The sequence below is a fragment of the Papilio polytes genome, unplaced genomic scaffold, assembly GCF_000836215.1.
Source record: "Papilio polytes unplaced genomic scaffold, Ppol_1.0 DF823923.1, whole genome shotgun sequence".
Taxonomy (NCBI): Eukaryota; Metazoa; Arthropoda; class Insecta; order Lepidoptera; family Papilionidae; genus Papilio; species Papilio polytes.
Window position 1 is genome coordinate 4,756,880 of NW_013525281.1, and position 24,534 is coordinate 4,781,413.

The 24,534-nt window shown below is 33.7% G+C and overlaps 1 protein-coding gene across 1 annotated transcript in view; it reads left to right on the forward strand.

Moving 5' to 3' along the window:
• The window catches only part of LOC106102484 (semaphorin-1A), a 238,103-nt gene that overhangs the window by 207,342 nt on the left and 6,227 nt on the right, over window positions 1–24,534 (forward strand). Inside the window, 4 exon segments of the mRNA XM_013281981.1 lie at window positions 11,643–11,751; window positions 16,867–17,062; window positions 21,779–21,883; window positions 24,275–24,415. Of these exon segments, the coding sequence (XP_013137435.1) occupies window positions 11,643–11,751; window positions 16,867–17,062; window positions 21,779–21,883; window positions 24,275–24,415 (551 nt within the window).

Sequence of the window (24,534 nt, forward strand, 5' to 3'; positions counted from 1 at the left end):
AACGCATCTGCAATTTCGGATGTTTATGGGCAGCGGTCGCTTTCCATTTTGGTGGATTCAAGTGGCCGCTTGCTCGTTTGCCACCTTATATTATAAAAAAAAATATCAAAAAAGTCAAAGCAACAGTAAGAAACAGAAATGTTGTACAATGAAACTGAAAGATTTAATTAATTTTATTTTTAGTCCAACTTCTGAATTAATACCTTTTTGAACATTAATTTAGTTCACATTAGAAGACACAATAGAACGTTCCCAAATGACGTTCTCCAAAAAAAATGTAAAACAATGTTTCGGGAGCGTGATAAAAAATTAATGAAGGCAATGATCGCATCCATCAAGAGTGGCGGAGTACCGTAGAGGTCCCCGGAGTGCGCCTTGCGACTTGATTTCCTCTCATTTCCTTCACCGACTCTTGCAAATGTCACACGATATTTGAGTGATACTTACTACGCTTTTGTCGTACTTACAGAAGCTTTTCCGACTTTCATTTTTATACAACTCTTGCTAAACCACAAGAATCTTGTATACTTGAAAAAATATACATTTTCAATATGATTTCTAGTACGAAGTGAGAGTAGTCAAAGTATTAATACAACCTTTGTAACTCATTAATAACGTAGCTTTTTAATGGTGAACGATTTTTTTAAATAGGGCCCAGTAGTTTTTGAGTTATTTCAATATATATAAGAATTTTTTTTTTTGTCTTTTTATATTATTAGATTTAAGGATTTATTTAGCGATTTTATAAATATCACTATTAGAATATATTGTTGTTTTTATCAGACTGAACTCTTATACTATTGTAGGTATAACAAAAGATCAAACTCTTTAAACATATTCCCGGCTCGCTTTTGATTAAACAATACAGGAGTTGTAGATACAATTTGAGGCTTTTCCCATAGAAAGTTTTAGCGGAGCTATTTGTTGTGGCCTAAACAAATAAAGTAGTTCGAGGGGCAACAGATCGGTTAACTTACTAAGTGTGAACGCCACCTTTGAACGATGAGGCCATATTACAAATTACCTCCGTCTTTATACAGTAAACATTGTACATTAACAAAATTTTCTATAAAACTTTGTTTAACTAACACATATAGTAAAAGACTCCTTTAAAATGTTTACTAACAGATCCCCAGTTTTCAAAAATTATAAACACTAATATACCACGTTAATATTGATCAAGTTTTGTGTCTAGTTCCTCTATCAGGAACTCGAAAATATTAATCAACATGCAAAAGGTACTTTTCAACCTGTCTAGGATTATAAATCCTGGTATAATCCATAAGGATTTACCAAAAAAACATGGTAGGACGAACTGAACTGTTCATATCCTTTTTAATATATCACAAACACCAAACTCCTATTGTATTGGACACGAACATGTCATAAATCTGAAACTCCGTGACTTTAATAATACCAATCTAATAATAATTTTATATCGCTCACAACATTGAGGATGTTTTGACAAACGGCCTTGAGATGTTTTCCCTTCGTATGTATTTTATTCTGTTATATTTCATATTGCTTCAGTGTTCGGTACATTTTTATGAGACCCCTCGACGCCAGCTGGAATGCCTCTAAATTAGCTCTGGGATTTGGTTCGCGTGTGTCTAGATATAAATATTTAAAGATAACAGCGACTACATGTTCTTTACTGCGTCGTTCTTTCAACCTGTGCGCCTTAAAGGCTTATTCATGGACAGATTTTCTTGCTACAAAATAAATTTTAATACTAGTATGAAAACTTTTTTCGGAACTGGAAATATATAATATAATTTCACAAATTATTTCTTCAACCAACAATTACTTTATTTTTTTCTGTTTCTGCTTTAAACTTTTTATTCTTAATTTTAATTCCTCTTTTAAAGACATTACTGTAGATTTTTATTCGAACTCGTTTCCTTCACTTTTACAAACAATTCCTTTATTGTCAACCCAAGAAGTGTTACAAAATTCGCCATTTGCGATTCAAACCGCAGCCAACAAACTCACAACAGCAATTCCCTAAACGTAAACAACACAGAAGTTAATCACCGCGCTCGCTTCTAACAACGCAGATAGCGGCCGCACAAACAGATTACGAGTCACGTAATCAATCCGTGCCCTAAGCTCGCACTACGAAAATAAAATGCCACATCCATCTGAAGCTAGCTCAGCGTACAGTCACGTTTATTGGCAGTGTATTAAAGTGGTAATCGTTAAAACGCCTTGTATGCCTTCAAATGTTTATGGTAATTGTTGTAAATAGCCAGACAGCTCTGTACAAATGACTAAAACTATATGCAAATAAGCTTTTAGTGTAAATTGACGTCATACAATTGGAGTCTTCTAAAGTCTTGTCTTGGCCTAGGGACTGCGAGACAATATTTCTGTATTTACAACACCGCGAATGAAGCGGACTGTACATCGACAACTTTATATCTGTTCGTCTTGTTGAGGGAATCCCCGATAACAAAGCCATGTTAGAAGACAGTTCAAGAGTATTTTCTCGATTTATTGCACTTTAAGATTTATTAGTGTTTTATCTTTATCTTATACATGCTACATGTTTGTAGAAAGACTTTTAACGTGTGTGTAATGACATACTGTTTAACATTTTATCGATATTCCAAATTTAAAAACAAATAACCTTTTAAAATCCATATTACTTTATATGTAGTCATTTGATTACCAGAATAAGCATTGCATATTTTCTTATTCGTTCTGCCAGAGTATATTAACATGTCAAAGAGATATGATATATTCTCGTGTTTACCTTCACATGTTCCCGTAGATTTATATTTAGAAAATGTTATTTATTACAGACATTTTTGGTCCAATGAAATTAATTTAAATGCTGCATTGTAGAATTCTAATTTTAAATTAGACACGGAAATTAAAAAAGAGTTTCAGTTTTTATGAGCGTACTAACAGACAATATAACCTAATCGTTTGAATATTATAGTGCATGCTGTCATTGTACAACCCTTTTCATACAACGTCGTTCAAAAATAACATTAATTTCATATTCGAAACAAGCAAACCCATCCCTTTCACTCCTCATTAATCAAACCACTGTCAGACGAAGACAACAATAGAGTCCAATATGGTGGGTATTTCGGGTATTTTAATTAAAATGTTAAGAATTTGTTTTCTGTATACGAAAGAGCGACCAGATTAGGAAGACCTGCTTTAAACACTGAACAGCTGAGAATTCAAAGTGTTTTATGGTTCATATTAATCTGGATGGTGTTTTATTGAATAGATTCTTGTGTGAAAGTATAAAACCTTACATGTACAATTAGAGCAGATTTATAAATAACAATATTCCAAATGTAGTTTTTTAAATGTATTTGAATTGAATATATAGTCTATAGTCTATCTATACTTCTATACTAACGTAATAAAGCGTAAACACACACTACTTCGTGGCGTAGGATGTCAGCAATCACAGCATGTTTTTGAATAATTGTTTCTTTAATAAAAAGCCCTATACGTCCGACACGCTTTAGGCTATATATTGTCACGCTAATAAACTTAAGGGCTAAATAAATTGAAAAATAAACCTTCATATGAGAAAGGGACCGTCAGCTGCTAACATAAAGGAAGCAAGGTTGCCATGGTTTGTCCTCATGTCGTATCATTTTGACATTTGCAATTAATAATTTGACAAATGTTAAGAACAAAATAAAATTTTCATTATGTCATGCGGATGAAGCTGCTCGGATACAGCTAGTTTGATATAAATATTTACCTGTGTGTATCAAATTCTTAGTTAAAGAATAGCACGGCGTGTATTTGCAGGGTAAATATTGCAACATTGGCAATATCGAGTTTCAAACACCAAGCCGGTGCAAACTGTATTGTTTGATACTGCAGGAAATTTCGCTGAAAAATTTTAGAATAGAATACAACAAAATGCAATAGCTTCGTTGGCAAAAAGTTTTCTATTTTACCCTAATCAGACTATAAATACTTAGTCAATAATTGATCACTAAAGAAGATCTAAGACTTAGTAAATGTTAATTATCTATTGTATTTTTTTATATACAATAAAAGGTGGCAAACGCTCAAGCGGCCACCTGAATCCACCGAAATGGAAAGCGACCGCTGCCCATAAACATCCGCAATTGCAGATGCGTTGCCTACCCTTAATTGACGGAGGAGGAGACGCACATAAAGAGGACATTTCCTCTTACTACACATCTACTCCACCGTCAATAAGAAAAGGGTGGAAAGGGAAATGGACTAAAATTCCACTTATTAACAATCTGACTGCAGCTTTATTTACTATCACTTTATTAGCTCATAAGATTTAAAAATTATAACATTTTTGTCATCAATTACAACCTTATTACCTAATGCAAGAGTGTCAATTTTATTTTGTTATAGGGAAAAAACTTTGTTTAAAAATAAAAATAACATACTGCATATTTGTAATGGACTTCCTCTCGAGACTTGGCCTATTGGCAATATTTGTATCCCATGTTCCTGTGTAAATACAAAAGTATGCACAATGGTCAACACTATCTTTTATTCTACATTCAATTCAGTTTGTTATGTAAATAAAACTACGGGTGTATTCCTTTTTTTTCATATTCGCTTTATTATACTAGTTCGCTATTTTTATCGGATAGATTTAGTGCGTCTAGGAATCGAGATCATTTAAAAATGTCATCTTTTTTTCTCTAGTCCTAGATATTGTATTAAAATTTAAACCAATATTATTCATTTGGACTAACCCTCGTTAAAATTTAGTTAAATTAAGCTACTGATTTACATCAAAGGAAGAAAGATCACAGTCCAGTCTTACTATCTTACTAATTTCATAAATGCGAAAGTTTAGATACATGTATATTTTTTAGAGTTTGTAGCCTAAACTGCTGAACGGATCTTAATGAAATTTGGCACAGATGAAGAGGATAGTCTGGAAAAACAATACGCTACTAACTTTATTTTGATTCTACGTAAACGGAATTGAGTGCGAAAGCTAGTTTTAAATAAAAATAAATTAAATTACGAATAAGTTAAATCGAGTGAACGCATCGCAATATGTAAAAGCGCATAAACGCGTTTTATTGAATGAAACATACGATGAATGTTGTTGAGAAACAATTGCAATAAATCTCGGTATATGCGGGGCAATACCTCAGTGGGCCGGTGGAGCCTCAACTTTTCCAATATCGGCGCCGGCGGCCGCCCGCCATGTAAAAACGTTGCCAAGATGGCTGCCGTACGCGTCTCGAACATTCCATGCGAACACATTTGACAGTCAAATGATGATGACGGGCTTTGGCGCAATGCTGCACTGCAGACGAATAACAAACATTGATAACATGGTAATATGGATACCTTTAATAACATCTTTGTTTTCATATGGCTATAAATTATAAAAGAACAACGACGAATAATGATAGCTTGCAGTAAGTAAGTTAAGTTATAGGTCATCGGTCCTCCCATCAATATCTTACCGTTTTTCCGGTTTTATTTTCCTCTAGAAAAATTTCTCATGTTTGCTTTATTATTGTGTACTGCTTGTGAATGATAATGTAGACGTTTCTGAGAACGCCATTTAGTTACTTTTTGCACTCCTTTTGTTTTAATAAAACTAGTTACTTGCAATATTTTAGTTATAGTATTTAGTGTCAGCCCTACCAAATTTTAAATTGTCTGATAACAATCGAACGTGTGAAATATTCGATGAAAATATCGGATTTTGTTCTGTTATCTGACAGTGACGTCATTTTTAAGCTATCTGAGCCTCTATCAGCCAGTGGTGGGACAGGGACTTAAACTTTGTCTCTACAACACGGGGATTCAGTAGTTTATTATAAAATAAGGGTGCAATTTTCCACTGGTTTAACTTCTTCACTGTCTAAGAAAACCAACGCTAAAACTATTTTTATAATGAAGTAAAAGCTTGCAATTTAAAAGTAAAAAACAACTTGCGCTTCAAAGCAACGACGAACAGTTTCTACAGAATAATTAACTAAACTTATTAGCTCATTGCCAAGTAGATGGTATCCAAAAGTTTTACCATAAAACATATCCAACGCTCTGGACGAGCTAAATAGTGAGTTAACATTTATAATAAATTATGCGACTTTAGATCCAAAATATATTTTCAATTTATTGATAACTTTTATACATAGACATCTATACTAATATCATAAAGAGGAAAAAATATTATTTTTGTATGTATTGAAATAACTCAAAAACTACTGGGCCGATTTCAAATATTCTATCATCACTAAAAGCTACGTTATCAGCGAGTAACTTAGGCTATGTTGTTTGTTATAATTTTATTTCACGCGGACAAAGTTGCGAGCAACAGCTAGTATCTAAATAAAATAAATTTCTACTGTCAATACTTCTTACATACATAAATAAGTCGTTTTGAATAAAATAAAGATAGAATGAGATAAAGTGAACATTATTTTATGTAGATCCGGCGCTGTGTTACGAAGAGAAACGATCGGGACCTCCAATTAATAAAGTTGAATCGATTTCCTTTAATCCTATCGTTTTATAGTTCTTCCTATGGAGATGGAAAGTTTAATGCTACGCTATTTTACACGGTACCTTTCTACACTGTGTAATCGAGAACGAAACGAGCGAGTTTCGATGTGAAAACTTTTAGTAACTTTCACCTGCTATAACAGTTTGTGGTGGTAATGGAAATTAAGTCACTTTTTGAACTGCTTGCAATCTTATAAACTGTAACAAATATCTATGTACGTCAGTTTGTACGTCCAACCCAGGAAAACCTAAAATACACGAAAAAACTATACGACGTTCTGCACAGTCATTTGTAAATAGACATGAGCTATAAAACTATCTATATCTTACGAATTTAAATGCGAAAGTTTAATTGGATGGTTTGATAGAGTTTTTTTATCTAAACTGCTGAATGGATCTCGATGAAATTTGGATTAGACGTAGAGAACATTCTGGAAGAACACATAGGCTACTTTTTGTTTTTTTTTTCTAATTTCGGACGAACGCTACTTTTTCATAAATCAATCATTTTTTTGAATGTTTTTCCATTGTTGAATATTTCAGGTGCAACAAGAGAAGCAGCAGGTAAAAGTCAGTTGTGTACATCTCAATACAAAGTATATTGTTGTAAGCGGCACTCGTAAGTTTTCCAATATCACGCGTGTGTCGAACGCACGCAAACAAATTGCATATGTCGCGGCTCCGAATTCCACGACCGATGTCACCATTTCAATATTTCAATTTTTGTATAACGATATTAGTTTTCCGAACAACTTCCAATACATTCCCTTTACAATTAAGCCACCGACAACTTTATCAAGGCTAGCTGGTTTAACAAAATACTTCATTCATCTTCATTTATAAACGTTGATCATAATGTTCATAAGATATCAGTATTGATGCAGACGTAAACTTCACTCATTATAACGTTTTTCCGTAGAACGCTCGCCAATTATTATTAGATTTGCCTCCCTCTTGTCGAGCTACGAGGGACAGTATCAACAAAAACTCTCCGTAGTTTTATCCTTATTACGAATTAAAAACAGCAGATCGTGGGGGGATTTAGTCGTAACAAGATAAAGTCATTTCGTTAGGCTCGATACCGTTGATAATATATTCCTCCGACCGCTCCCTACGTCCCCTACTGTTTGTTCTTGCTTGTTTACTGCACATGCCACATTTTATAGGGCCCAGTAAGCCCACGGCATCCTTAAGATCCCTTTACAAGATTTTCTACCGTCACAACACAAAAAAATACATCCCTATTGATACTGTTGCCAATGGAAGTGCCATATTTGTGAGACAATGTTGTAACTACAAAAACTTAGAATATAAGCAAAAATAAATTATATTATTTTTAAAAGCTTAATCTGCTTCTAACTAATTTTTAATAAGTGCATAAATATCTTTATATTAATTAGTCAATAAAATTCGCAATCACTCATAAAGAGTCCTTATTATTTTTAATTAGCGTTTATTTAAGTATTTTCAATGTAAATTTTGATCGAAATTAACAGCATACAAAATGAATTTATTAATTGCCTGATATCGCAAAAACAGTCACAGAATTTTAACCTATAATGTTGTTTTATATGTAAATCTCGATTTAAAACGGCGCCATATTTGATATTTTCATTTCGTTCTGATCATTGGACGCGTTTCCGTCATGTTTATTGATGAGTGAGGCTGATTGGCACCTGTGTCGTTTTTGTATCAAAATAATTCATTTGCGCAAATAAACCGACAATTTTTCAATTTATAGAAATAAAAATACAACCTCGGGCAAATATAATTACGAATGTTAACACAAAAATAATTGTGAATCAGATCATCAATCAGTCGCTAACTGGAATAAAGGAAAAAACATTTACTGAATGTCTGAACAATAGATGGCGCTGACGAATGGTCTAACAAAGGCAAAGATGGCCGCCTTTTCGCATGAATCGTTGGACCGCGTAATTGACAACAGATACATCTTTGTGATATTCTTTGTTGTCCACGTTAATAGAGAAACAATATTTAGAAACTGTACTTGGTTTCGTGTTCTATCGGAATATTTAAATTACAACGAAAATTCTACGTTGGAATTCTTAATTTCCCTGGTACATGCACATAAATTGAAGATGCCGGTGATAAACAAATTCAATTGTTTTTTACTGCTTTATAAGTATAATAATAATTTTTCGTATTATATGAAAACGGATAGGATCACTTCCTTAACGCTATAAAACGATTTAAGTATAAAATATAGATAAGGGTCTTGATGCTCGCAAATAGGCTCCCCCGATATCTTCGCAAATTACTCGCATTACAGCGGCTTATATCACATCATCTAATTTTTAAGGAAAATTGTGAACAATAAAGATTTACAACGTTCAACATAATTTTGACTTGAAATGTAACAACTTTTTAAACCCATGATTATAACATCGTACACTTGAGGTCCACGTTAATTAGGAAACGCATACAGGTAAATAATTATAATAATTTATGTCAATTTATACTAATCTTCAATAAATCATTCGAAATAAAGTTTGGAAAATATTTGGCCAGTAGAAGTAACTAGCTGTTTCCGTGCGACTTCATCCGCATAAAACTATGAAAATTTTATTGTTTACACGTGTCAAATTGTCAGTTGCAAATGTCATAATGACATGATGACAAACCATGGCAACCTTGCTTCCTTGGTGTTGGCAGCAACTTATGGTCTCTTTCCCACATTAGGGTTTTTATCCAAAAAAAACACTAAGTTTAATAGTGTTAAAAAATGTAACCTAAAGCGTGACGCAAGTGTAGGACTTTTTATTAAAAAAAGAATCATTCGAAAATATACTGTAATTGCTGACATCTTGGGCAACAAAGAAGTGTGTGTTTACGTTTTATTATAATAGTATAGATAACCATAAATTTAATATCCCAAACAGCATCCGTAAAATTTGAACGACAGTTGGTGATTCATTCGGGCTATTCAGTTCTATAATTGAGAAAGTTTACATAATAATTTCTTTATGAAATTTTCATCTCAAACACCTTAATTAACGGGTGAGAAGACTTTCGCAATTACGTTATAAAGCAGGTATGCTTCGAGAAAACTTAATGAATTGTAGCAACTTACTTCAGTGTGCTCTGCCGGAGTGAAACATTTCTGTACAAGTTTTACATTCCACAGTTGCAACACGTACTCTTCTTAATTACTATTTATTTTATATTTATATCAATAATTTAACATTGGGAACTAGAACAATATGTTTCAACTATAACTTATTAGCCCGCGACTCCGTCCGCGTGGAATTTAAAAATAGAAATAAAGAAATGGAAAAATCTAGCCAATGTTATCCACAGATAAATTACCTTTCTAACGGTAAAAGATTTTTTTTAAATCGGCCTAGTAGTTTTTAAATCAAATACATACAAAAATACAAAAATACTGAAATACTAAAATACTAAAATACTAAAATACTAAAGTACTGAAATACTAAAATACAAATCTTCCCTCGGAATAAATAGTATCATATGTCCGTCTCGTGACTCTTAGCTACCTCCTCGCCAATTTCAGCCCTATCGGTACAGCAGTTTTTGAGTTATAAATAAAACTAACACGACTTTCTTAAAAGGCATAGAGTAAACGAATTTAAAAGAATTCACAAATTGAAACCATATACGTTGGTTCACGTAGAATCAATATAACACAGTATCACACATTTAATTTAGTTCTGAAGTACACAGTCACAGGATACTATTTTTTCTGTCTCGTATACTTCGCATTGTATGAAGGAGCAATAGTTTAAGGTTTATTTCTAACAGTTTTAGTTTACTTCCGTGCGGGACATGCTCTACCAACTGTCCTTACAGCAAACTTCACCTGGAGTCTCCAGCAAAGTGGAGCGTATTAACCACGAACAAACATTCCCCTAACAACGCGTCTACCCGCTTCATTTTAAAATGAACCGACCAACTTGCACGCCTTTTATCCTTTTAAATAAAAGACCACTCACTTTACCAACATGAACACAAATATGGTACGCTACGGACTTTGAAATTACACCCCTTTGTGTACGAAAATTTTAATGCAATCGTGAAAACAAAAATGATTTTTGTTTACTGTTTAAAGAAATTAAATTATGAATGTAATTATAATTCTGTAATATTTTCATTAAAATATTAGTCTTTGCACAAAAAGATATTTTATACTCTATGGAAATAAAAACATTCCTAAAATCTTTGTTATGACGTTACGAAGTTAGGTTAGATTTGTTAACAAAATTTTTAAATTATATCAGATTTCTAAAACCTAAAACATCTAAAATCAACATTTCACAAGTATTTATTACATTTTTTAAATCTCGCAATAGGTAAGTACGCTTGTATGTGGAAGAAACTTCCCACCCCAATAACATCAACCCTCCTTCCGTACATAGAGAGACATTAACAACTAATGGGTATGCAATCTTCCCAATCCAGGCGCGGCTAATTCCCGTCACCATTGTAAAGTAATTTGCACTGCAGTTGCTAACCGTCTGCTTAACAATATTTTGATAATTTTACACGGTTGTGAAAGAATCTATAACCACGTTTATAATAGATTCTTTTTGTGATAATAGATGGCGTTAGTAGTGTTTAATTCGTTTAAACAATTTGAAGCATACAAAGATGTTAAAGGTATTTTAAAATTAAATCCATAGTGATGATAACCGTAGAACAGGTAAAGAGCGGAATCAGGGCATAGCTGACGTTCCCGAGCCTTGTGAAGAGCTTCGTCATTTCAGGTGCGCGCGGCATCGGAATTAAATTCTTTGCCCATGTCGATCAAGCACAATCTTCAATACCGCACAGTAAATTTTCATGTTAAAGGCTAACTTGGATTAAAATCCAAGTTAAAATTTGCCCTTTTAGCAGGGGTAACAGTATTTTTAACAAATTATTTTGTTGTTTTCAAAGTTTATGAATTAAACAGACGTCGTTGTAATAGCATTGCGTCTCTAAATTACCATCTTAATTACACAATTAATATATGTTCAAAACATTTTATGAAACTAAACTTAATGGTTATTTTTATATATTTAAAAATGTATTTATTATCCTTATGTTTCAGTCTATAGCTACCACACTACGACATATAACATATCCCTTGAGCCTTGCAATGAAAACGATTTTATTTGTTACAGAAACGTAGTGTACAATCTCAGCTTGACCGACCTAACAGAGCAGCGCCGCCTGGTGTGGTACTCTCCATCTAACGACGTGCAGATGTGCGTCGTCAAAGGGAAAGATGAGGTACGTCAAAAACTACGAACTATTCCTAATTCAATTTTCACTAGGTTGGCTGCAATTGATCATAAGGAAGCGATTTTGTACAACTAGTTGCTCACTGGAAATATAATATTACTTTTACCTCACTATAAATTGTCTTAAATGTTGAAGTCTATAGTGTATTTTATGGGTACACGGAATGGGTACAAAATGACACCTAACCTATAGAAGATTAGGTTAGTTAAAATATTTGAACGTCATTTGTATATTACGAATGCAATGAAATACTTAAATGCTTGTAAATTATGATACATTCGTAAATTGTAAACAACAAAAGCCGTAGCATCAAGACTACTCTGAACATTTTGGTTTTAGTTTTATGGTAGCTCAAAAACTTTATTGCATCATAACCGTTAAGTTGCAATATATTGGATTGAAAGCCTTTATATGTTAACACCGGTATATTCTGAGAGTAGGGCGTCTAACAGCATTCGATAATCGTTGAGTGATCCCCTTAGTATTGATTCAGATCTTAACTTTGAGTTCGGTAGTAAGTCTATACTAATATTATAAAGAGGAAAGATTTGTATTTGTGTTTGTATTGAAATAACTTAAAAGTTACTGGGCCGATTTCAAAAATTCTTTCACCATTAGAAAGCTATGTTATCAGTGAGTAACTGGTTTACTAAATATTTTTTAATTTTAAGCAGGCAAAGTAGTTACTTTGCCTGCTTAAAGTTTCTATCGTTGCTAGTTAGCAACGATAGAAACTTTATTGAGACCTCCGTTCTTCTTTTTCATAAATAAGTTGTATAATTTAGTATTATCACGTTTATTTAACTTACATATTTCCTTTTCGAAATAACTCTGTATAAAAAATAACAAGAATATTTGATACGCGATACGGAATACTCGTATTAACTCCTATAATGATTTCCAGAAATAGAGTGGGAAAGTCATGCGGGAATATTGCTGGCGCTTAATGTCACCTAACGCCATCTCGTGGCGGTTAATTGAATTCAGAGCTAGCGGCTCGCTGTGTCAATCTGGCACTTTCACACCAAAACGGCTTTCGAATATAACTAAATTAAAAGTCTGAACCGTAGTAGTACTTCTAATACTATAATTATTATTAATAAAAGAAATTTTTCAGGGATTCATTTTTCAATTCAAATTTTTAACATAAAAATTATAATAAAATGTTAGAGCTATTAAGTTCATCTAAAATGTTTATGTTGACAGATACATCTATTTGCCTATTTCTTTGTAATTAAGCATAAAATAAAATCCATTCCACCTATAGTACATACGTATTTTTTCGTAGTAAAACAAATGAGTTTTTGTAAAAGCGTTGAAAATCCTCAGTCCTTTGTGCAGACCATCACTAGTGCTGGCTGATTGCTGTGTGCTTCGGAACCTCAGGGACCTCATGCTAGTTGCAGACAAGTTCGGACTTCAATAGGGTGACAATGCCAAAATGAAAATATTCGGGACATGAGTTGTATTTTAGAAGGGTTACTTATAAGGGTATTTCAACGTTTTTGCAATATTTTAATATTTGACGGCATATTTTTTATTAATAGATTTTATTACACGAGTCATGTTTTTTTAAAGATAAAAAATATTTACTAAGCGAGGAGAATTCATCATCACCAGCTCACTATACGTCCCCACCGAGGGGCTCGGAGCCTACCCTAAAGTTAGGGTGACTAGGCCATAGTCAACCACGCTGGCCAAGTGCGGGTTGGTTGACTTCACACATATCTTTGAATTTCTTCACCAATATGTGCAGGTTGCATCACGATGTTTTCCTTCACCGTAAGAACGTCGGGTAAATTATGTACATATGAAAATTCGAAAAAATCGAAAATCACATTGGTACATGGCGGCGGGATTCGAACCCAAGACCTGTAGATTACAAGTCAAGTGCTCAAGCCACTGAGCCACCGACGAGCGAGGAGAATTATTGATAAAATATTTTACAAACAATATTTTTAGCAAGATAAAAAAAATCACATTTAAATAAAAGTAAATTGTGGTCGTCCTACGTAGAATAGACATGTTATTGACTATTAAGCACACATAGTAGTCTACAAGGACATCGAAGACGGTTTACTCCGTTTTTTGTCTTCTAAAATTCAAAATAGTCTTTAAAAAGATGGTTATATAAAAAATATCGCAAATAATGTCTGAACTCAAAGAACGTGGGTGAAATTTCGTTTAATGCTTTAACGTAAATGACAAACTTTTATGAGCAGCAAGTTATATTCCTATTTCCAATTTAAGTACAGTCCTTGATAAGTATTCGAAAATAGAATTCCAATCGGAATTCGGTAAAGTAGCCGTCCGTGTTGGAAAGTTGTTACCCGAATATAGTAGAGAGGCGAATGGGGAACATTGGGCACGGTAAATGGCATAATAGGGAGGAATCGGGAGAGATACGTTCTATGGGCTCCGGTAACAACCGCAGCTGACGGCGTTCGAGTGCGAACATCGCTCCACTATCGACGTTCTCAACCGAATATCTGCCGACGGCTGTGCATGGTAATGCTATAACGGAAATACCGCGGCTACGAAATCTTTTCTTCAATATTAATATGCCGGCAAATATTAAAAAAGTATTTCTTATTCTAATTTTGATTTATCGCTCTATCATCGACCGTAATTAAAATATAGATGCGTTACTTGGTCTAGATTCTAAGTCTAGTGTCTAAACGACAAAATGTACAAATCTTAATTTTATAAAGATATAGTTGTTGATCGCGACTTCGTCCTTCTGGAATTAAATAAAAAATATAGCCTATGTTACTCAGTGGTTACGTAGCTTTTAAATGGTGCAAGAATTTTTAAAATCTGCCTGTAGTTTAGTGTTATTTCAATACGTACAAAAATCCAAAAATACAAATCTTTCCTCTTTACAATATTAGTATAGATATAGATAGATAAATCCTTATTCGTATTAAAATACTCCGGTATATTGCAACAATATGCTCTTGTCAATCCTTAAGCTAGGTTAGACTGAATGGGCATTGTTCTGAGCCCATGCCTACATCGGCCTGTCATAATCTCCATTATCATTTAATATAGTGCGGGCGTCTTCATTGTTGAGGATTAATGCCATAAAGGTGTTAGACTTGACGCGTTAATCCGCACAAAGCCTGTTACATTAGTTACGTTGTGAATTAGACAATCTTCTTGTAGCTGACATAACGATTTTCTTGTTCACTAACGTATACAGCGTTTTGTACTCAAAAAAAAATATTCTCCTTGAAAATCTTGCATTGGTGTTTCCCAAAATGTTACACGCTTATTGATCGAGTCATGTAATACAGATTACTATTGATTATTTGTGTTTACTATTGATATTTCTCAAGAAATTCGCTTGCAATCGAATCAACATCAAACTATCGAATATGAAGCATTGAACGCGTCCATTGAGCGTCAGTTCCAAGTAAAACGTAACGGGAATGCATAAATCCAATCAGCCTTTACGGAGCCCACTGTACTCAAACAGGATTACTGCTCGGACATCTGGAGCATTCTAGAAGCGGATGCAAATGTAATCATAGGTATGGTTGGAGTGGACTTGCGTTTACTATGCCGCTTTTGTTCACTAATGCTGTCCGATTGTAAAGATCTACGTAAGGTGTTCCACAATCAACGACATTGCTCTAACACTTGGGATGAAACTTATTGTTGTCTCTATTCCTTTAAAGAGTAAGAAAAGGATGCGAAATTCATTCACAAATACACGATTGTATTTGTGAATGAAAATCTATTGCTGGAATTACGCTACATGTCTCGTAAATTTTAGAATTTCATTGAAAAAGTTTTATTTTTGGAAAATGAATATTTACGTTTAGAGTCTACGAGTACACTGCCTTTTGCCTGCGACTCCATCCCCGTGGCATTAAAATATACAAAAGCGAGTAGACTGTGTGTTCTTCTAGACTATGTGCTTATGACAAATTTCATCCAAATCCGTTCAGCCGTTTAGACTACAAACTCTATCAAACATCCATCCATCCATCTAAACTTTCGCATTTATAATATTAGTATGATTATTCTATATCGGTGTAACCTTTATTGAAAAAATTATGTCCAATGTTTTGTGAGTTATCTCCAAACAAATTTACAACACAAAGCTGAAAGTTATAAATATTTAGGCGCGCCAATGGAATGTTCGAGTAACGTTTATGTGTCTATAAAGTCCGCACGAAATATATCAATTTGCTCCGAGCATCTTTGCTGTAACTTTTCCTCTAGGAGCTTGAATTCTCGTAAAAACAGACTAAATAGCTAGTGACATGAGCTGCTGTAAATACAATGCCTTCAATGTTTATGTCATGTAGCATTTGTAGTTTACTTTATCTATTGTAGTTTCAACGACAAATCGTTTGGAAATATACTGTTAAAAAGAAAATCAATACTTGTAGGATTAACACAACACTCGATCATTGGTATATATGTCCCATCCCTATCTGACAGCTGTCAATGTCATTCAGACAATAGAAAGCGCACTATTCTGGCGGGTGTTAGTGGCCTGAATATTAAATTTTATTACGCTTTTACAATTATATTAATGACTAACTAATTTTGATGTTTTCAATGTGTATTTTGTTAAAGATTTACCAACATTAATTTATCCCTAACATGTCAGCAGTGGAAGGCATTGGGGAAGGCCTATGCCCAACAGTGGGCAAACAAAGGCTGATGATGATGATGTCTCTGCAATAGGAGAACAGTCAGTTACCGATGTTTGCGATTTAGTTTTAAACGATAATTTGGTTGGCTAGAAAACAAAGAGTATTATTCTATACCATTTATAGTCTTTATCGTTATAGAAAGTTTTCTAAGTAAAACAATAACTGAACAAAGTTTCGATCGTATGACCCTTACGGGTAAAGTTATTCCAATTCCTTCGTAACTGCTGTTATTATATCCGTTCTTTTTTACTTTATAAGTTTTTAAAGCTAGATAAGTTTTAAAGAATATTATTTCAAGTTTTTAATTTAGAATAGAAACTCGTTAAACTCGTGACACTTCGAGAAAAAGATGCACGCTAGTGATTCATTTGTACAAAATTGTATAATCTCAAACCTGCTTCAACACCATAGTGACAAGTTCATTTTTCAACAGGAGAGCTGTCAGAATTACATCCGCGTGCTTGTCTCGCTGGGCCCGGGGCGGCTGCTGGTGTGCGGCACGAATAGCTTCAAGCCGTTCTGCAGGGAGTACAGCGTGCAGCGCGACTCCTACCACATGGAGAGAGAGAAATCCGGCCAAGCGGTCTGTCCGTACGACCCGGATCACAATTCCACCGCAGTCTATGCTGGTAAGATAATTTCTCGACTATCTTTATTTACACTACATTTCTTTGTTATGTAAGATTTCGTCACATATTTTTTAATACTTCTTTATATAAAAATCTATACTGACAAAATCCTTAATGACTTAGTTCACGCTATTAAACTTAGGGTGTTAGTGAATTAGGAAAAATCCACTACTAAAGAATCAAGGTTGCCATGGTCATTTAAAACAGTAAGATTGGCCCTTAAAATTGTAGAATCTTTAGTAATACATCTCAACTAAACGTGATTGATGAGCTATTAAAGAAATCTATTCATAAATTGATCCCTGAGTGTGGCATTATGTATTCTCTTCCAATTGATAATTAAAAAAAAAATTATATATCGTTGATTTTCATACCTAATTATCTTTTTGTATAGTTAATTAAAGTCTATAGTTAAATAATATAAGGCTATTTAATAAAAGTTTGTTCATGTTAGTATTTGCAGTCAATATCTCCTATTGTGTACTAATTTGTCCGTGACTTACACGTTGTGTAGGTAAACCTTAATAGTGGCATAGAGCGGAGTAGATTTGCATTGATTTAGCCACTAATGCAATCTCAGCTTAGATACACTGCGTCTACTCCAAACTGATAGACCAATAGGCGCCACTTAATGTATATTAGTACAAATAACCTCTAGACTACACTGTTATTGAACAATTATTTTGATTACAACACTCTTGGTAGATTTAGATCTTTAAAATTTGATGACGTCATCATCTTTTGCATTGTTAGCAAGTAATTGTTATAATATACTAGCTCGTGACTCCGTTCGTGAGGAATTAAAAAAAAAACAAAAGTGAGTAGCCTATATGATCAGACTCCTCTACATCTATGCCAAAGTTCATCGAGATCCGTTCAGCCGTTTGTGCTACAAACTCTAACAAACATCCATCGATCCATCTAAACTTTCTCATTTATAATATTAGTAAGATTGTCAATCCACATTTCGTTTGGAATAGGTATAATATTTTATTCGTATAGGTATTAAACTCTTTGACTAGACAAATATATCATAAATATTAAGAGCGTGTGCACATGTAACGAAACTATCGCACTACTCGATTTTTAGTTGTGCAACTAAACAGTTGAATTGAAAACAAGCGACAATCACACAACTATTGTGCGATTGTTTCGTTACAGGTATGCATCTGCTCTAACACAATATAACATCAATTATAATGTACTTTGATACTTCATCTTTACATCATACAAGTTCTATCAAGTGACACTTCATACTAGACGTGTGGGGTGTTTCTGTCGGTGGCTCCCTCTAGCACCACTTAATGCGTGGAAACTATAAGTTGTCTGCGATATCACTAATGTACGTTTTTTACTTTGTTAGCTGTTTGAGTGATAATTAAGGGTTGATTATTATGATATAAAAATTGCAACAATACAGTTTTACATAAATTCGGTACTTTACTACATACTAAATTTAGGGCCTGTCCCATATTTTTTGTAAATTGTGAAATAACAATCCAATGTCTAAAATATATGATGGAAGTATCTATCTGACAGTGACGTCACACAGCTAACATATATCTGACAGAGCCTCTATCAACCAGTAGTGGGACAGGCTCTTAAAATTTTCGATATTACACGTAGGTTTTTATCAATTTTTTCATGTATTATTGGCAGTATCAAACAAATTTATGTTTTTTTTTATAATAACATGTTAAAATATTATATTCATACAAATTTATAAGTTATAAGTAACTGCTTTCGTCTGAAAGTGTTCCACATATGTGTTGTGAATCACATGTGCGAACCCAAATCTTACCTCACATTGTCAGGAAATTAGGGAAAAGAGAAAATCTTTTTCATATCGATTGGACCCACTTTCACAGTCTAGTGGCGCACAATGGCCACTCATTGTTGCGTTGAAAAGAACCTTCGTTGAATGGAAATGCGAGTACGTTTTTCAACGTGACTACTATACATGTTAATGTTGCTACCGCTACGTGCCAAGACAATGGCTAAAATTGGCTCCCTCCTTGTTCGATACACGCTTCAGACGGCTACCAACTGTCTGGGTATCATCAGATACCGTTGAGGACAAAAGATTACGCTTTGAGAGGTCTTGTTTAAACAAATTTCATTATATTTATTTCCTCTACACGTAACTCTTTTCTTATATTTAAAGAATCATTGAATTGTTCATTTTCATGAATTCTTTTAATGTGAATCTGAATTTTTATAAAAATGCCGTTCCTTTTTCTGTAAACAATTCTCAAACAAGGAACCCGAACCCTCAATGCAAAGTTTCAACAAAAGCTCAGTGAATCGTAGTGGTCTACATAATTCGTTTCAACCGCGACATAAATGTACTTTAGCCAGCCCAGAGCTCTTCATCGGGGACGCGGAAGCAAACAAGTTGGATAGAAAAAAGATTGTCCCAAACAAACAAACATAATTTACTTTCCTACTTACCTTTGTAGGGAAGAAGGCATTTTTGTAAATCTTTTGAAATACGGAAAGGTACACTTGGTCAGTCGACAAATTAATATTTTTTTGTTTACCTTATGTATTTTGGTACTGAACTGCATTAATTCGATGTTGATCTTTACGTTGTGTGTGTTTAGATCTATTTTGGTTTGCTCCTTTTGATTGTTTATCACCCCAAACACTTGGTGATGCAACATCATCAATTACCGTCACGCTGTCCCTTTGTGCAATTTTCTTTGCGTTAACGCATCCCCTTACAAATTTATATTCATTTATTACGATACGAACATGAAATTGACACTCACTTGAATGTTATTAATTGTACTGCGTTTTTTAAATTCGTCATCTACGAGTATTATCGTAGCCTTAAGCTGCATATTTTCATCATTAAAAAATGAATAAGGTTTATTATTAACTAGCTTTTGTCCGCGACTACGTCCGCATGTAATTTAAAGAAATGAAAAACTATAGCCTATGTTACTCACAGATAAATAACCTTTCTAACGGTGAAAGAATTTTTAAAATCGGACCAGTAGTTTTTGAGCTTATTCATTACAATCAAACAAACAAGATTTCCCTCTTTATAATATTAGTATAGACAAACTTAGTTTTATTCTGACACTATTTTATGTATCTTTTCACATTTATTATCTTCCTCTTGTCTACATTTCATTGATTTATATTTACTGAAAACACGAGTTTTACGTGTAAAAAGTTGCGATTATTTTTATGCAGAACGAAATAAATTTCAGCTTCGACAACCTGAAGTCGCTTTCGCTTTAACGATACTGAGAAAAACTTTTCAATCGCTAATTAATAGATTGTACGAACGAAGAATTTTTAAACCCTTTAAAGTTTAACGCTGTACAAGAAAACTTTTTATATTTTCCGTTTATTTGAAAATTTAACTTTTCTTGCAGAAACCAAAAAAAATCTACAGATATTCTTTCTTGAAAAATCCAATTACGCGTCGAAGTTTTTTACATAAACTTATACATATAACATTAGTTTAATTCTAACTAAATGGTAATATTTAGTACATTTTTTATCATAAAACAATCGCAGTGTCAACTTAATCACACTGTTTCCTAGTATGCACAACTCATGTACTTCAAATTTAAACCTTATGGCGGCATTAGAAAGTTCAATATGTATCGTCTATTGTCGTCAGTCCATTACAGTGGCCACGCTTAGTTATCTCCTATTGATCTGGTCCAATTAAGTAAAGCGAGGCCCGCGGGAGTCATGTAGCGGACACGAGACCGCTGACCATCTGCACTGTCTCATTTACAGGATTAACGTAATTTTATGTCTCTATTATATCATGTAACAGAACTCCATTGCAGTAACATTGGTAATACTTATTCTCATCCCTTTCTTTCCCTTTGACAAAACAGAGACAAAACAATATAGGGTATCATTAGAAACCCCAAGTACAGCTGAGAGCTTTCTATCTAGAGAATCTCAAACTGTACATTAATAGTAGGTGGCCCCTCTAGACTTAGCTTAGATCTTCGCCTGGCGTCGCCCATGCTTTGTTTCTTTTCGTGTTGACTGTCTTTATACGTTTTTATATAATGAATTTCGAAAGCAAACTCATTCATTATTCACGCCGTCACGTTTCATTGATTTAAAATATTAATCGAAAAAAAGTTCGAATGAAAAGAAAAATCCGTTATGAAAAATGTATTGAAATATCAGCAAAAAAAGTTCGATACTGAGGTCTAAAGTTGGACCTCAGAGGGCTTTGTTTTCGTTCTTCAAACTTAGAGGTCGAAGTTAAACTTTATATTTTTTATTCTTTTAACCACGGAAAACTTTTATTCTCTTGAAACGTAATTTGTATTAAACAAACTATTTAATAATTTTGCAAACGATAGGATACAGAACAATGATGTTTATATTTCACTATAGCTATTTTTTATTGCCAGCGACTTCGTCCACACAATATTAAGATAAAAAAGTAACCTATAATATACCCATCTATGTCAGCTACCCTTCAGTGAAAGTCCGATCGAAATCGGCCCAACCGTTTCCAAGATAACCCGGAACAAACGCGGCTTGCGGATAGACAGACGAACAGACAAAAAAAATTTAAACGCGGTTCAAAAAAATCATCAACGCAAATACATCATCTTCCAGAAATCTGGGATTTTTCTTTTGATATTACAAACAGACACACCAATTTTATTATATGTATAGATTAAAATCGAAAAGCAGTGTTTTAATCGTCTAAAAATTTGTTTTCAGATGGTGAATTATATTCGGGTACAGTTGCTGACTTCAGCGGTATGGAGCCCATCATATACAGGGAACCTTTACAAACAGAGCCATATGATTCTATGACATTAAATGGTAAGTAAATAGCTATAACTTAAAGTTATTTTCAAAGTAACAATGTTTTACAATGATTAGTGTTAACATGTACAGTCAGCTACATAAATGTATTTACAAAACCGAATATTCGGTTTAAAATATCGTCGTTGAAGATCTAACACCCCGGTTGTCAAAAATAAAAAATAGCAACCTTTCAGTACAGAAAAAACTGCATAATTTTGTAAAAATACTATACTAGTAGACTGTTTATTTATACTTAATTATAGTGATATTTAATGTTATTTCTGATAGGCAGAAACGATGCGTCTTCCGATTCTCTAGCGAATGGCATCAAAATGTCAAAATAGCCAGAAAGTGGTGTGACTAACTTTAACGTCGATATGTTTGCCGTGATATTCTTGGTGAAGCAAATGGGAAGGCACATGTATAGATGTTTGAGAAATTGAAAGCGTTGACTGTTTGTATATATTGTCAAACGTATTTACACAGCTGACTGTGCCTAGTAATAGAGGGGAAAAAGTTACCTTCAATGCCGTTGTTTTATTAGTTTTTTCAGCTAAAAAAATAGTAATTGTTTCTCACACATTACAAAAAAGCATAATCATTTCTTCATTATGTTTAATTACTGTTTTAATAACATTTATATCATCTATTTGCTATGTTAAATACATTATTTTAATTCACAAACTAAATGCTAACCATTTAATTAAGTAATTGGTACTAAAACACCGGCGTGAACTTTAATAAATTAATTTCGTGTCGGTAAAGGTGACACAAGTTAACACGCATCTAATGGAACATGTTAAGGGTTTAATGTATTTATAAAGACATGTAGATATTGAATTATATCTGTATTGAAATGTATGACTTTAATCAGCTTGATTTTGTAGGTAGATATGTCATTCTGTTCCATAGAGATTGAAAAAATATATCGAGTAAACATAAATGACACATTTTTTCATATAATCTCACTAGCGCTACCTGGTGTCCGATAGTCAAAAACAAATGAATCAAACACTGAGAAGCGTTTCGACGTGTCGAATTTGACATTGAGACATTACCGCATAGAAAAGTTACCTGTAAAAAAATGTCTGTATTTCTTAAATGTATTTGTTCTGTTCGTATCTTTCTCCGAAATCTCTAATCGAGCTTAAAGGCTTTTTGAATTATTAGTTACTAAGCACGAACTTAATACGAAAGCTCTATCTTGGTAAATTGAAAGCTCGAATATCAAACTGTAATTAGTATATAGCCCCCAAGCAGTAACCACTTAGTAACAGTTAATATAGAGATATATTCGTGTATATTAATTTGCGTTAGAGATATTCTGTTGCCCGCAGAGTCAGGTTTATTAAGGCATTATATATTGAAATTCGGTTTCAGTATATCTGGGGAATGTTCGATGTTCCGGAAAGCCAACCGGTCTGCCATTTACTTGTTACCGACAAACGGAATTCGATGCAGGATTCTACAATGAATTATTGACTTGCATTTGCAGCGACCGCGCGGCTCGTGTTTTACTTTGTTATGATTTAATTAAAATACAAGATGATTTGTTATGTTTATTGTTTAAGACATTTTTATGGCGTTTTTACATCGACTTGAGACTTGATTTTTTCGTTTCGTCAGACTAGACGTGTTCACGGTTTTAAATCCCGTAAGAAATAAAACATGACCATTCATAGCGTAGCAAGGCACAAAGAATTTTTAAACCTATGGTTATCTGTCATTGACTATTCTACGCAAACTCGACTAAGCCAAAATACAGGACACTAAACTTCCGTCTGTGTACATTGCTCGCTCGATTGGTTTCGACTGCAACTGTCAAATAGACATCCGTCAAGTTAATTGAATTTGCGCCGTGTAGGGGGCGCTGCGAGCCGCGGTAGTCACGCGACTGACATATGATGAGAATTCTCTAATACATCCAATTAGGATCGTATTTAAATACATGTAAATAATACGATGGCTATACGACATTAACAATCATACTGGTAACTAGCTTTTGCTCGCGACTTGACCGCGTGATTTTAAAAATGTAGCCTTTCTTACTTACAGATAAATTACCTTTCTAATGGTGAAAGAATTTTTAAAATCTGTCCAGTAGTTTTTTACGTGAATTAATACATATAAAAAAACTCTAATCTTTCCCCTTTTTATAACATAATAGTCTGGTATTATAAGACTCAAAGTTAATGTCTGCTTGCAATTTGTTAGCAGCCTATGCACACCGTATCTCATGTTCCTCTGATAATTACGTATGTTAGTTGTGCCAGATCGAGCTGCCATAAGGTTTGAATACAACTCTACACGGAACAAACTTTTATAGAATGTTACAACTTTCATTGAGGACAAGAATTCGCGGAAATTTTCAAAACTATGTGTTGTAACAAATCCTATTGTCCGCAGCTCCCGACTTCGTGAACTCCTTGGTGCACGGTAACTTCGTGTATTTCTTCTTTCGGGAGACCGCTGTCGAGTACATCAATTGTGGCAAGGTAAGTACTTAATTTATCTCCTTCTATTCTTCTTACGTATTATTAGCAAGGAGTTTTTGCTACTGATATATTCGAACTTTTCCGTACTACCTTCTGTACTAATGACGTTCAATATTTGCTTCCGACGTCTTTTGTTATTTGAACTTCCGGACTATTCATTAATTTGATTTT